The sequence below is a fragment of the Musca domestica genome, unplaced genomic scaffold (assembly GCF_030504385.1).
Source record: "Musca domestica strain aabys unplaced genomic scaffold, Musca_domestica.polishedcontigs.V.1.1 102, whole genome shotgun sequence".
In the NCBI taxonomy this organism is placed as follows: Eukaryota; Metazoa; Arthropoda; class Insecta; order Diptera; family Muscidae; genus Musca; species Musca domestica.
In genome coordinates, this window is record NW_026712117.1 from 1,377,132 (window position 1) to 1,392,116 (window position 14,985).

At 36.4% G+C, this 14,985-nt stretch overlaps 1 protein-coding gene across 3 annotated transcripts in view; it reads right to left on the reverse strand.

The window, feature by feature from the left end:
* Nucleotides 1-14,985, reverse strand: part of LOC101896103 (tachykinin-like peptides receptor 86C) — a 182,860-nt gene that overhangs the window by 40,363 nt on the left and 127,512 nt on the right. The window contains exons 1-2 of one of the 3 annotated variants that reach the window (XM_059128088.1): nt 3,558-3,736; nt 3,355-3,500 (exon numbers count right to left, since the gene is read on the reverse strand). In XM_059128088.1, coding sequence (XP_058984071.1) covers nt 3,355-3,500; nt 3,558-3,601 — 190 coding nt within the window. In that variant the 5' untranslated portion in view covers nt 3,602-3,736. Of the gene's footprint in view, nt 1-3,354; nt 3,501-3,549; nt 3,737-14,985 lie in introns of those variants that run through there. The other 2 variants (XM_059128092.1, XM_059128086.1) reach the window with 2 other exon arrangements.

Genomic DNA, 14,985 nt, shown 5'->3' on the forward strand with positions numbered 1-14,985 from the left:
TATCCCTACACCCAATACCCAATTTAGTACCACTTAGTACTTTCGAACAATACCATCAGTGATCTAAACATCAAATTTCAGATGTTTATCTCCATCCTTTCACCAAACCCCAAGTACTTATAGTACAATTATGGTACACATTTCTGAAACCACCTCCACATGTCCACAAATCAACCATCAATAGGGGCCACAGTACAAAATTTCAAAATTCCAGCTTAATCCATTCACCCCATTTTCCCATTTCAAGATTTAGTACTACTTTCATAAATCAAACTTACTTTTCCATCTTAACTCTCATACCATATTCAATTTCAGCTCTATCTATTCACATGGTACCAAAGGATTCCATTTTAGAAGTTTAGTACCATTTCAGAACTTTTCGTAACCTTAAAGCTCGAATTTCAAATGACCTGTTTGGTACAGCTATACTGTACTCCATCTGTGACTCTCTTTCCCAATTTCAGAATACTAACTCATTACTTTTGTGCAATACAAAGTATTACATTTTTAGTACATTTCAGTACTTTTCGTACCCTTTAGCAAGAGTTTCAAAAAAAAAAAAAAAAAAAAAAAAAAAAAAAAAAAAACTCAGCCTTATCACACGCCTACGCACCAAGATTGAAGCCTTCTCTTAAATAGCTACAATTCTAAGTCGATTTTGTCATGTCCATCCGTCTGATGCAATGATGCCAGCTTGAATTAAACAAAACAGTCTCGGTCAGTTTAAATACAAAGATGTGCTATCCATGATATCCTATAGCTCCCCTTACCTTCAAATATTACCTAAATCGATGATTTGAGCAATTTTTAAGTGGATTTGTTTGAAATTCGGTGTTTAAATTCGAAATGAGTACTTATCCATCTGGGAGATAATTGCCTTTGTAGGTCAATGTCGTTACATAGCCCCCACATAATTGTATCTCCTTATATTCGGTATTTCAATATTTCATATAATACTTTATTTCTAATATTTTGACATATAAATGTTTACAAGTTCCTATGCAACTTCTAAAATTAATGGACTGGATATACCCCTATGTGACTTTCAAGTTTTTCTCGGATATCAGGCAGGTGTTATTATTTCGATAATATAGAAAAATCTTGCTTCAAACTATAAACCTTAAAAAACTTTTTTCCATTCCAAATTTTCTATACTCTAGTACCAGCTTCTAAACTTCCAAATCGATTGTGAAAGAGACTGTCATAGAAAATACATGTCGTAAGAAAATATACATTATTATAAAATAGGAGCTGTTGATAAAAAGTAGAGCTCTATAGATAAATTGAGGATTCCAGATGGATTTTAAAAAGACAAAGTTGTTGTCCGCTACAATTCCAATTTTCGAATTTCGAAAAAAGGAAAGTTATACAGAATTGTAATATACACAAAATTTTTTTTTCTTCAAAAAAATCTGAGAGAATTGTAATTTTCGAATTGTATTTGGTTTGTGCTCATTTGTGTCGTTAAATTTTTTTCTATATTTCTTACCAATTTCGAAAAAACGACAATTTCGAAAGTATGACAGGATTGCAATTTTCGAATTTTGAAAAATTAAGAGTTCTGCCGGTTTGTGCCGTTTATTATACCCTCCACCATACTACGGAGGGTATATTAACTTTGTCGTTCCGTTTGTAACTCCTCGAAATTCTCATGTCAGACCCAACAAAGTATATATATTCTTGATCAGCGTAAGATTCTAAGTCGATTTAGCGACGTCCGTCTGTTTGTCTGTCTGTCCGTCTGTCTGCAAATCTGTCTGTCTGTCTGTATGTTGTAATCACGCTATCTTTCGAATGAATTGAGATAGAATTCTAAACTTTTGCCCACATGTTTATTTTTCCAGTAGGCAGGTTAAGTTTGTAAATGGGCCGTGTAGGTTCACGTTTTCATATAGCCCCATATAACGGTACCTCCCGATATTCGGCATTTTGACGATTTTAGCGACATTATTAACCGGAATTGTTTCAAATTTCGCATTTGAAGTTCGTAATGGATATTACAGCCTGTGATAGAAAATTGTCTGTGTAGGTCCACGTCTTCATATAGCTCCCATATAGTGGTACCTCCCGATATTCGGTATTTTGATGATTTTAGCGACAATATTTACCGCAACTATTTCAAATTTTTGAATATTTGAAGTTCGTAATGATTACCATAGTCTATATCAGAAAATTGGTTGTGCAGGTCCACGTTTTGGTATAGCCCCCATATAACGGTACCTGCCTATATTCGGTATTTTGATGATGTTAGCTAAAGTTCGGCACGGCTGAACTTACAGCTTTTTTAATAGTTTCTATATCTCTTACCAATTTCGAAAAAACGACAATTTCGAAAGAATTCCATAATTGCAATTTTCAAATTTCGAAAAATTAAGAGTTGTTGTGCTTGATTTGTGCTCTTTATTTTTTCTCAATACCTTTGCTATCTTTTTTCTCAAATTGTGCTAAGTGAGCACAACTCAGCACAATTTACCGCATCTCGATGTTTAAATTTTTACACAAATTACAGCGATTTTTCTGAAAAATACTGTTTTTTCGAAATTTTCATATCTTGAAAACGGTTAAAGATATTAAAAAAATTAACGCCACAAATCAGAATATTTAATTTTCGAAATTCAAAAATTGCAATTCTGTTAATTCTGTTTTAAAATTGTCGTTTTTTCCGAAATTGGTAAGAGGTCGATAAAAATGTTAACCGCACAAATGAGCACAAACCGAGTACAATTCAGCACAACTTTATTTTTTTTCGAAATTCGAAAATTGCAATTCTCTCAGATTTTTTTTATAAAACAACCTCTTTTTGAATAACAAAGATTTTTTTTGAATTTAAAAAAAAAAAAAAAAAAAAATAGGAAAAATTGCAATTTTTACGGACACCACATCAAAGTTGTTGCTGACAGGAAATATGAACTCTTTTTAGAACCTGACATAATGCAGAGTAAAAGAAATTGGCCCCTTCCGAACATCAAGGACCCTTTCATAAGTGCGCAGCCTTTGTAGACAACATATTTTCCATTTCTTATTTACAATCCAAGAGAATTACTTCTCTGTGCTTTCACCACATTATCATTTAATTACACAACCAGCCAGGCAGCCAGCCAACCAAGCCATTTTCTTTTTACCGCCAGCCATTTGCGTTAATAAATAAATAACACTTAATTTGATTTAGTGTTGGCAATGAGTGTAAACATGTTTTATAAATTATCCAGCCATTCTTCGAGGCAGTAGCTGCAGCAGCAATGCATTGCAGTGCAAAGCAATTGCCTTTGGATTATGGTTTCCTTTTCTTCTCCTTTGTTTACTACATTCTTGTGTACAACTATGTATGTGTGAGTGTGTGTGTGTGCAGCTTACCCGTTACTATCCACAAGACAATGCAATTGCCGGCAATGGCCACAAACAGCATAAAGCCAAAGATGATGGCCCAAACGGTCTTCTGTTCCCATGGCAATTCGTAGGGACGTGTTGGCGATGGAAAAAGGCATTCCGTAAGAAAGTCTCTGAAAGAAGAATAAAGAAGAGAAAAATGTTAGCTGAAATACAACACACAAACGCACTTAATTGTGATAATATTTGTAGTTTTTCGTTTTCCTGCCACCATGGAAATAAATTTCAACAAATGTTTATAATGCCAAGCAGGACCATAATATTCTCATGATTATCCATTATTCTTTTGTGGGAGCCAAACAAAAAAGCCATTGAAAATCGTAAAGCTGTGTTGAAAAACTTCATTACTCGTTGCTAGGAAATGTTTATGTGCCGTTCATTTCAAGGCGTACTTAAATTGAAATTTTTAAAAAAATAAACGAAGAAAAAGAAATTTATATTTCAGTATCAGTCGGTTTTGTCGACAAATGTATAACCTCAGCTCCTTGCCCTTATCCGATGTCCGATTATCTATTTGTCAGTCAAAAAGACTGACAGATTGACTGACGGACTTAACGATGCATCAACGCCCAGAGGAAACGGCTGAAGCTAGAATCATGAAATTTTGGGTGAGGGTCACTCTTGGTCCGAAGGGGTCAGATATGGCTGGGTTTTTGGAAATTCATTCATAATGGTACTGAATACTAAAGTACTAAAAGTTCTCTGAGTGTATAAGAGCTTTTGAAAATTCGCACTATAAGTGTAAGAAAAGTACAAAAATGTACTACATTTGGTACCATTTCGTAACATGTGAAGGGGTAGAGCTAAAAACTTTAAATTTGGAATGGAAATCTAGGTTGTGGAGTAGTGTCGATGTAAGGATGTAGTTTTGGAAGTGCGTACTCATGTATATGAAAAATACTAAACGGTACTAAATTAAGTATATTTAACATTATTGGCGGAGTGTAGAATTGGGATATACAGGGTGAGACTGCAGACTGTTTGCATTTCTAAGTCACTCGTCCGATAGCTGTCGCAGTGACAGCTCATTATATTGTTTACAAGCGTACAAAAGCATTTTGGTGAGAATTTTCCAAGTTCCAAAAATCATTCGTGATAGAAATCAACCGTGATAGCGTGATTTCTTTATATTTGGCTGGGAAATCCTGCAGATTATGAGAGTAGAAAAAAAAATAAAAATTCCCCTCTTTTGGTCTTATATGTGAATAAATATTTTGTGTCTCGTACCCACCGCTCGTTACCGTGATACTGGTAGCGTAGCCCGACGTCAAGGGAGTGGACGGAAAAAACAGCAACATCAGCAGAAATGGTTCGAAAAGTAAAGAAGCGACTTGATCGAAACCTGCGTCGCAGTGGCCGAAAAATGGCTCGTGAGCTGAACATATCGCAATATTCCATTCGGCAAATATTGAAAAATGAGGTCGGGGTAAAGGAAATTTGTACTTATGTGTATTAAATGTTACTAAATTTGGTGCAAAGTGGAATTGTGGTGAACCGATACAGGTGGAATTCTGAAATTTTGAAAAAAAGATTTCTATGGTATTGTATGTTTGAGGTATGGATGTGATTTTTGAAATTAGGAGTGTAGGATTGTGGTATGTAAGAAGTTTGGGAAATGTGTACTAAATATTACTATATTCGGTACAATTTGGTATTGGGTGAACAGAAAGTTCTTGAAATCTGAAATTTGGTATAAGAGTTGCTCTTCAAGTTGAGCCTGGACATGTTGAGTTGATTTCGAAAAAAATGTACTAAACGTACTAAATAGTATTTAAATTTGGTATTGGGTGAAGGAATTGAAAATGCGTGCCAAAATTATAGGAAAAGTACTGAATGGAACTAACTTGGGTATTGGGTGAAGGGAAAGAGCTGGAATCATAAATGTTCATATTGAAGTCTCTATTGGTATCTGGTATAGAGATAGGGAGATGGTTTTGGAAATGTGCACTATAATTGTAGGAAATTTGTTATTGGTTGAAGTAATAGAGCTCAAATCCTGAAATTTGATACGAATGTCACTTTTGTTGTCTATGGTTGAGAGAAAGCGCTTGTTTTGGATACGCCTACTATAAATGTACTACGTTTGGTAACAGGGGAAATTAAAGTAATGTAATCCTGTAATTTAATATAAAGGTCACTGTTGATATCTGTAGGAGATATATGGAGATTGTTATGAAAATACGTTATTTAACTGTACGAAAAAGAACAAAATATTACTTAAATTTGGTATTTGGTGAAGGGATATATGACATCCTGAATCGTTGTTAATCAAAATATTGACCCCTTTATCATAGGGAGTGAACCGATATATCCCATCATCTTTTCCGGTTTTTTGTTGATATAAATAATGATTGCTGGAAATTTGAAGAGAATCGGATGCTTTTTTTCACTTTTTATGAGCTTCATAGTAGTTGAAAATCTGGACACCTTAATGGGAAATCATCAAAATGAGTAAACCGATATATTCCATCTTTATATCAGATCTTGTGTTATCAAAAATCTTGGGATGTGTGAAATTTGAAGGGAATCGGATGCTTATTTCGCATTTTATAAGGGTTATAATTATTCAAAATTTCTACCCTTTGTGGGGGAGGTACCGGAGCGAGTGGTCAGGTATATTTAATAGTTACACCAGATCTTGCGTTGGTAAAAATATTGTGATGTACGACGTTTAAAAATTATCAGTTGCTCATTTCGCGTTTTTTTAGCTTTCAAAATATGACCTTTTTGACATTTCGTGGGACAGGAACTTGATGCAGTGGGCTGTTATTGTCAATTTTTGCACCTGACATAGCACTGATACAACTATTGGGATTTGCAAAGTTTGGATCAAATTGGATAATCCATTCTTGTTCTATACGGCAAATTGCCTTCTGTGACCTTTTATGGGGGAGGTACCAGAAGGAGTGGGCTGATAGTGCCCATTTCCGAACTCGATCTAAATTTGACTATATTACGATGTATGTAGTTTGGATCGAATTGAATACTCCTTTCGAGAGTTAGAGACGGACATCCCTAGATCAAATCCAAATGTCCTGAAACAGATTGGGTCAAAGGGATTGGGTATAAACTTGTTATTTCGATGAAGCACGTCTTGGCCGTATCAAATGATATATACCCTCTGTAGCGATATGACCATGTTCGCATAACATGTGATTTGCTCTTTATATTCGTTGTTTGGCCCTTATTTATGAACTATGGACATGCAAAATAGAGAAAAAGGAAGTAAAAAAGTAGTAAGTTCGGCGGGCACGAATCTTCTCCAACAATTGGAAGGATTTGAATTTGCATTTTTTTTAAATTCCATTGAAAAATACATATTATATGAAATATACGGAATATAGGGAGCTACCGTTAAATTGGACCTATGCGAAGACGTGGACCGGTACGAGTATATGACATTTTTTTCATATGTAATTGTGATATTTAAATACGATATTTGAAACAACTCCGATGAATCATCAAAATACCGAATATAGGAAGGAACCGTTATATGGGACCTATACGAAGACGTAGACCTGCATAGACACTTTTCGGTGGCAGGCAAGTCCATTTGGAACTTCAAACACGAAATCTGAAACAATTCCGGTGGAAAATGTCGCTAAATCATCAAAATACCAAATATGGGGAGACATGCATATGCAATTTTCTGTCATAGGATGTAGTACCCATTAAGAACTTTTCCGGTGAAAAGTGTGACACAAATCATAAAAATAAATATTGCCAATTTACAACAAATTCGGGTTAACATTGTGACTAAAACACCCAGAAAACCTTAAATCTGTCGGTATAGTTATATGTTGGCTATACCAAAACCTGGACCTATATAGCCCATTTTCAATACCAAAAGTGATGCAGACCCAACACGCATCTGAGAAAAATTTTATCAACCAACTTCATTTCCTTCAGAAGCTAGAGTGATTTTCGCAGACGGACAGCGCTAAAACGACATAGAATTTTATACAGAATTATGAACTTAATATACCCTACATACTATGGTGGAGGGTATGAAAAGAAATTATGTTGTTCTTATATTTTTTAGGGAAATTAAAATAAACGCCTGAATATTTGGTTTTGTGTTCACGATTTCATTCATATGAACGACCCGTCAAAAGACAGCCACGTAAAACGCTGTGGTTGCCATAGAAAATTTATATGTCACACTGTCAATATCAATAGTAGGTCTTTATCGGTTAGTATTCCTGCTTGATGTAAGTAAAGTAATTATATTCCAATTTGTCAGCAAGTAAAGAAAGTCTTAAAGTCGTGCGGAGCCGACTTTATGATACCCTACACCATTTTGCTAATGATTTAGTAGAGCTCCACATAACAATTAAAAGTTTTTATGGGAGAATTCAATCATACACGCTATGAATATAATTATATATATGGGATCTATATCCAAATCTCAACCGATCTTGAGAAAATATGTCAAAGATATTTTTGAGCTTTATTTCATATATTTCCCTGAATATCGTTGTTATGGAGTGCATATTACGGCTGCGGTGGACTAAAATAACAAATCGGATGAACAATATATAATGGAGCTATAGCTATATCTGAACAGATTTCGATCAAATTTGGCATACTTATTTTCAGGCCCAATTTGGTTGTATGTGCAAAATTCCAAACTATTCGGGCTGATATTATACTTTTGGTGCACAATTTTAATAGGGTTCGTCCTTGGGCCAAATAAATGATTTGTGTAAAATTTCACCTCAATCGGATAATAAATGCGAGCTGCATTTTGTTCACAAGAATACATGGACAGACGGACGGATGGACTGACATGCATAAATCAACTCAAAAAGTGATTCTATGGAGATCCTCAAAAGTGACCATGGGTCTATCTCGCTTCCTTCTTCATGCTACAAACAAATGCACTAAGACATAATACCCTTACAACTATGTGGTGTAGGGTTTAAAAAGATTGATCGATTGACTGACTGACTGAGATTCATCAACGTCCAGACGAAACGGCTGAAGCTACGATCTTGAAATTTTAGGTGAGGGTCACTCTTGGTCCGAAGGGGTCAGATCAGGCTGGGTTCTTAGAAATTCGCACTATACAGGGTGAGATGAAAAAACTGCAACCAAGTTCAGACTGCTGTCATTTTCAAGCCACTCGTCCGACAGCTGTTAATATTATTCCAGTGACAGCTCATTATATTGTTTACAAGCGAACAAAAGAATTTCGGTGAGAATTTTTCGTGATGGAATTCAAGAGTGATAGTGTGATTTCTTTATATTTGGCTGGAAAACCGCAAATGGCTATTGTTAGAGCACTCCAGCACTCTGTGATACTGGTAGCGTAGCCCGACGTCAAGGAAGTGGACGGAAGAAAACAGCAACATTAACAGAAATGGTTCGACTTGATCGAAACCCGCGTCGCAGTGGCCGAAAAATGGCTCGTGAGCTGAACATATCGCAATATTCCATTCGGCAAGTATTGAAAAATGAGCTCGGGGTAAAGCCATTAAAATTCCAAACAAATAATGCTGCTGCTAACCATTCTTGGGTGGCGCGTGCTGATTGTGATGGTGCTGAGTCCTGTTGGAATGTCCAAGGTCTGCGGCCAAAATGTTTGAGTGCCCAAGGTTTTCATACACCCTCCAGAATATTTTCGCGATAATATTCGGCATTTATTCTGATGTCACAGTCGATTAATACGAGCAGAGAGCGACCATCGGCTGTTATGGTGGCCCACGCCATCACCATGGTCGGCGCTTGAGTTCTAGTGGCCAACCGAAGGTGAACATTTTCAGGTGACCTCTTTGGAAAGTAAACACGAATGTTTTCTCATTGGAGAAAACTAGATTCGGCAATTCGCCACTTTCGGCCAAGCGAAGCAATTCTTAAGCTCTTTTGAGTCTGTTTGCTTTCTGTTGCGGTGTAAGTTCTTGTACTTTTTGGAATTTCAATGGCTTTACCTCGAGCTCATTTTTCAATATTTGCCTAATAGAACATTGCGATATGTTCAGCTCACGAGCCATTTTCGGCCACTGCGACGCGGCTTTCGATCAAGTCGCTTCTTTACTTTTCGAACTATTTCTGCTGAGGTTGCTGTTTTCTTCCGTCCACTTCCTTGACGTCGGGCTACGCTACCAGTATCACGGTAACTAGCGATGGTACGAGACACAAACGATTTATTCAGATTTAAATGCTGGAGTGCTCTAACCATAGCCACTTGTGGTTTTCCAGCCAAATATAAAGAAATCACACTATCACGCTTGAATTCCATCACGAATAATTTTTTTCTGGAAAAGTCTCACGAAAATGCTTTTGAACGTTTCAGGACTTTTGAAGTCGATCGCGGGATGGCTGTCCCTCTGTCGGTCTGTCTGTCTAGTTGCAGCGCACGATAACTCTCGATCTAATTTGATCCAAACTTGATACATCGTAATATTTTTATCAAACTTAAATCGGGTTAGAAAGTGGGCAATATCGGTCCACTCCTTCCGATAACTCCCCCACAAAAGGTCGAAATATTCAAAAAATATCGTACTGCACAGGAAGAGAAATGCTATCCGATTTTACTCCAACTTTGCAAATCGGAATATTAGCATCAGTGCTAGTTCAGGTGCGACCATTCCTTCTGGTAGATCTACCACGAAGGGTTTGTGATTAACCAAAACAACCATATCATCCGAAATAAGTATCCGGTTTTCTTTCACACATTCCATTATTTCTACTAACACAAAATCTGCTGTGAAGTTGGGATATATCGGTCAACTCCTTGTGGTACCCCCTCACAGAGGGTCAATATTTTGAATTGCCATGAAGCTCATTTACGTGGAATAAGCATCCGATAATTTTTAAACTTAGCACAAGATCTGGTATAAAAATGGATGTATCGATCAACTCCTTCTGGTACCTCCCTTATAAAGGAGTCACGATTTGCAATAACAATGAGCCTCATAAAACGCGAAATATGCATCCCATTCTCTTCCAATTTCACACATATCAAAGTGTTGAATAATTATAACCCTTTTAAAATGCGAAGCATCCGATTCCCTTCAAATTTCACACATCCCAGCACTTTGGATAACACAAGATCTGCTGTAAAGATCGGATATATCGGTCTACTCCTTTTGTTAATTCCCCAGATTTTCAATAATCATTAGGCTCATAAAACGCGAAGTCAGAATCCGATTCTCTTAAAGTTTTCAGCATCTCAATATTTATATCAACAAAAATTCTGGAGAGATGATGGGATATATCGGTTCACATCCCATGGAAAGTCCCCAATAAAGGGGTCTATATTTTGATCAACCATGATATATATTTTTACACAGATACCAACAGTGACCTTAATATCAAAATACAGGTTTACAGCTCTTTAGTTTCCCCTGTTACCAAATTTAGTACCATTTAGTACAATAATATTACGCATATCCAAAACAAGCTCCTTCTCTCAGCCTGTTGTCTATGGCAGTCATATCAAATTTTAGGATGTTAGCTCTATTACTTAATCCAATACCAAATTTAGTACTTTTCCTAAAATTATAGTACACATTTCCAAAACCATCTCCACATCGCAATTCCAGATACCAACAGAGAACTTACTATCAAATGTGAGGATTCCAACTTTATTCCTTTACCCAACACCAAATTTCGAGACATTTAGTACATTTCGTAGAATTATAGTACTCTATTGCAAAACCGTTTCATTGCTCTATCCTAGATACCCATTTTCAAATTTAGTACTATTTAGTACTTTTCGTACAATTATAGTACACATTTCCCAAACCACCTCCATACCTCGATTCCAAATACCAACATAGACCCCAATATCAAATTTGAGAAGTCCAATATGAAATTTCGAGATTTCAGCTCTTTCCCTTCACCCAAATACACAATTTAGTGTTATTCAGTAATTTTCGTACAATTATGTACTATTCTAAAAAAACTAAATTTCAACATTTTCAGGCAAAAACTATTAATTTTCTTAAAACACTCAAGCAAGCACCTCACTAACGAGATACGTAAACATTATACCACACTCTCAAATTATTTGACATTTTTCATTCTAGCCAATGTCAACTTCTTTTTAATCCACCACAAGCTAATTCGCAGGATTTTTTACATTCCATTTTAGCTCCCTTAAGCTAGCACCGTCACCATCATCAACATTTACCTTATCCAAACAAAATTTGAAATACGTAGCAAAATGTCAACATGGAAGATGCGGAGTATCGTTGCGCAACGTTAGACGTTTTATGTAAATAATTGTTTATTTGTTTTTGAAAGTGAAACAGTGGAGCTGCTGCTTTGCCGAAAAAAAGAAACCCAACCTTGTAGAATATACAAAGCCGGAAAAACTTGATGATAAATGACATTTTGCCAAAACAAAAAAGGAGGAAACAGTAAAAACATCTGCAGAAAGGCGAAAGGTAAACATCGTTAAAACAAATAATGCTGCTATCCTTGGCACTTGGCGAATTTAATGCATTCATCTGCAATCAGTTTTCGCGGATATGGCGAAACTTAAAAAACAGAATAATTTATGTATGCGTATTTATTTTGAGCGACTGCAATTGAAAATGCACTTAAAGTTGTTGGATATCAGATTTTTTTCATGGGTATGTTAGTCCGGACGCAGCAAATAAAATTTACTTTGAATAATTGCAAGGAAGAAAAATATTCTTAGGAAGAAGATTTGACTATCAATTCAGAGTCAAGTTGACAACACTTGATTAAAAAACTCAAATTTACTTCTTCGCAAAACATATGTTTTACTTCAGTCCAATAATAACGACTCACTCTTTATGCTGTCGCATAGATAATATTACCACTTTAAAGAGTCATAGCAGCATAGCAGACAACATGATCACTTGTAAAGGACAATGCAGTGTGGATAAAAGGGCCACTTGAAATCGACTGTAATTTATGGTTAATAAAAATTTTATGTGTTTTTGTATCATACATTTCAGGTTCACACCCTATTTCAACCAGAACTTATTCAAATACTTAGGTGGGTACCGTTTCTGCCCAAAATGAGATATTTAACCGGGAAAGAAAAAGTTAAAAGTCGGGAGGGGCCGACTATATGTTACCGCACACCACTATGCATATTTAGAAGAGCTCCCGTAACAAAAGAATTTATTTGAAGTACATCATACCACCTATCAACATTTGGCTTTAATATATAGGAGGCATATCCAATTCTGAATCAATATTCACTAAATTTGACGGAGACATTTCAAATAACATTGCTATAGAGTGCATGATATCACATCGAGAAGGATTATATTAAAATAAGCCAAAAAGTATCAGTCGGTTTAGCCGACAGATGTACACCCTTAGCTAATATTCGATTATTTAAATATATTTTGACTTCTGTTATGATCAGTCAAATTGTTGACCATCTATGGAGTAGGTCCCCGAAGGAATGGGCCAATATTGTTCATTTCGTATCCGACCTAAATAAATATGATACAGATATTGCGACGTGCCAGGTTTGGATTATGGTAACCTCCTTCACTTTACGTGATGTACCAGATATAGTCGACCGAAGTATTCCATTTTCATGCTTCATCTAATACACATAAAAATATTGGTATGGGCAAAATTACAAGAAAATCGAACATATATATCCAATTAATGGGAAATCATACACTCCACATTCATATCAAGTTTCTTGATAAAAGAAATATATTTAGATATTCGCTTTCTTTGAGCGTTTTGCTTTTCAAAATCTTGAACCCTATGTGAGGCAGGAAGCAGAAGAAATGGTCCGGTCTCTACCACCTTTATAACAGATCTTGTGTTGATGAAAATATTGAGATGTGCCAAGTCTAGAATGGAATCTGATGTCAATTTCGCTTTTTTATGAGCTTAATGGATATTCCAAATTTTGAGCCTTTGGGGGGAGGTACCAGAAGGACTAGACCGATATATCCCATCTTCATATAACATCTTGTGTTTGTAGAAATAATGGGCTGTGTGAAATATAAATAGAACCTGATGCTTACTTCGGATTTTATGATCGTTTTGGTTATTCAACACTTTGACCCTTTGTGGGGGAGGTACCAGAAGGAATGGTCGACTCTTTACCATCTTTATAACATATCTTGTGTTTATGAAAATATTAAAATGTGCCGAGTCTGAATGGAATCGGATGTAAATTCCGCGTTTTATGAGCTTCATGAATGTTCAAAATTTTGACCCTTTGTATGGGAGGTACCAGAAGGAGTGGACCGACATATTCCATCTTTACACCAGACTTTGGGATAAAAAAAATATTGTGATATGTGTAATTTGAAGGCAGTCGGAATCTTGGGTCACATTTTATATTAGTTACAATTATTCAAAATGTGGGAGGTACTTGATGGAGTGAGTGGACCGATATTGTCCATTTTCCCACCAGATGCAAATTTTGGGATTCGCAAAGTTGGAGTAAAATCGGATTATCCTTTCTCTTTATTAAATTATTTTTTTTTGAAAATGTTGAAATTTTTTTGGGAGGTACCAGAAGGATTGAACCGATATTGCCCATCTCCGTACTCGATCTAAGTTTGACAATAATATTACGATGTACCAAGTTCGGATCAAATCGGATACTCCGTGCGAGAGTTATCGTGCTAACCAGCCAGACAGTCGGACGAATGGACGGACATCGCTAGATCGACTCCAAATGTCCTGAAACGGATTTGGTCCAAGGAGACCTAGGGTCTAAAATCGTTATTTCAATGAGACACGTTTTAGCCGAATCAAATGAAAAAAGCTCGGGATAAAGCCAAATTTCAAAAATTTCAAGAACTTACACCGCAACAGAAAGAAAATAGACTCAAAAGAGCTAAAAAGTTGCTTCGCCTGGCCGAAAGTGGTGAACTGCCGAATTTGGTTTTCTCCGATAAGAAAACATTCGTAGTCCAGCAGTTTGTAAACAAACAAAATGATCGTGTTTACTTGCCCAAGAGTTCAGCTGAAAATGTGCACCTTCGGTTGGCCACCAGAACTCAAGCGCCGGCCATGGTGATGGTGTGGGCCGCCATAACAGCCGATAGTCGCTCTCCTCTCGTATTAATCGACCGTGACATCCGAATAAATAGCGAATATTATCGAGAAAATATTCTAGAGGGAGTATTAAAGCCTTGGGCACGCAAACATTTTGGCCGCAGACCTGGACATTCCAACAGGACTCAGCACGCGCCACCCAAGAATGGTTACAAAATTAGGTTCCTCGCTTCATTTCCGGCTCACAATGGCCACCAAAATCTCCGGATACCAATCCGTTGGACTATTGTATCTGGAGTATTTTGGAAAGCAAGGTTGGGACTAAAAACTACCAAAGTGTCAATAACCTCAAGCAAGCGCTTCGTCGGTTATGGGCCAAAATACCGCAGAGCAACATTCGGGCAGCGTGTGACGGTTTCATTGGCCGTGAAGGCCATAATCCGTGGCAAAGGTGACCAATTCGAACAAATCGAAACTTATTCTAAAATTTGATGCGATTTCCGAAATTTTTTGCTTTCATTAAATAAAATTTAAAAAAATGTAAAAACTTTGCCATTTGACTTTGTTGAAGTTTTTTTGTCTCACCCTGTATATTGATTTTGTATTGTATTGATTAAGAGTGTACCTCTGTCGGCAAAA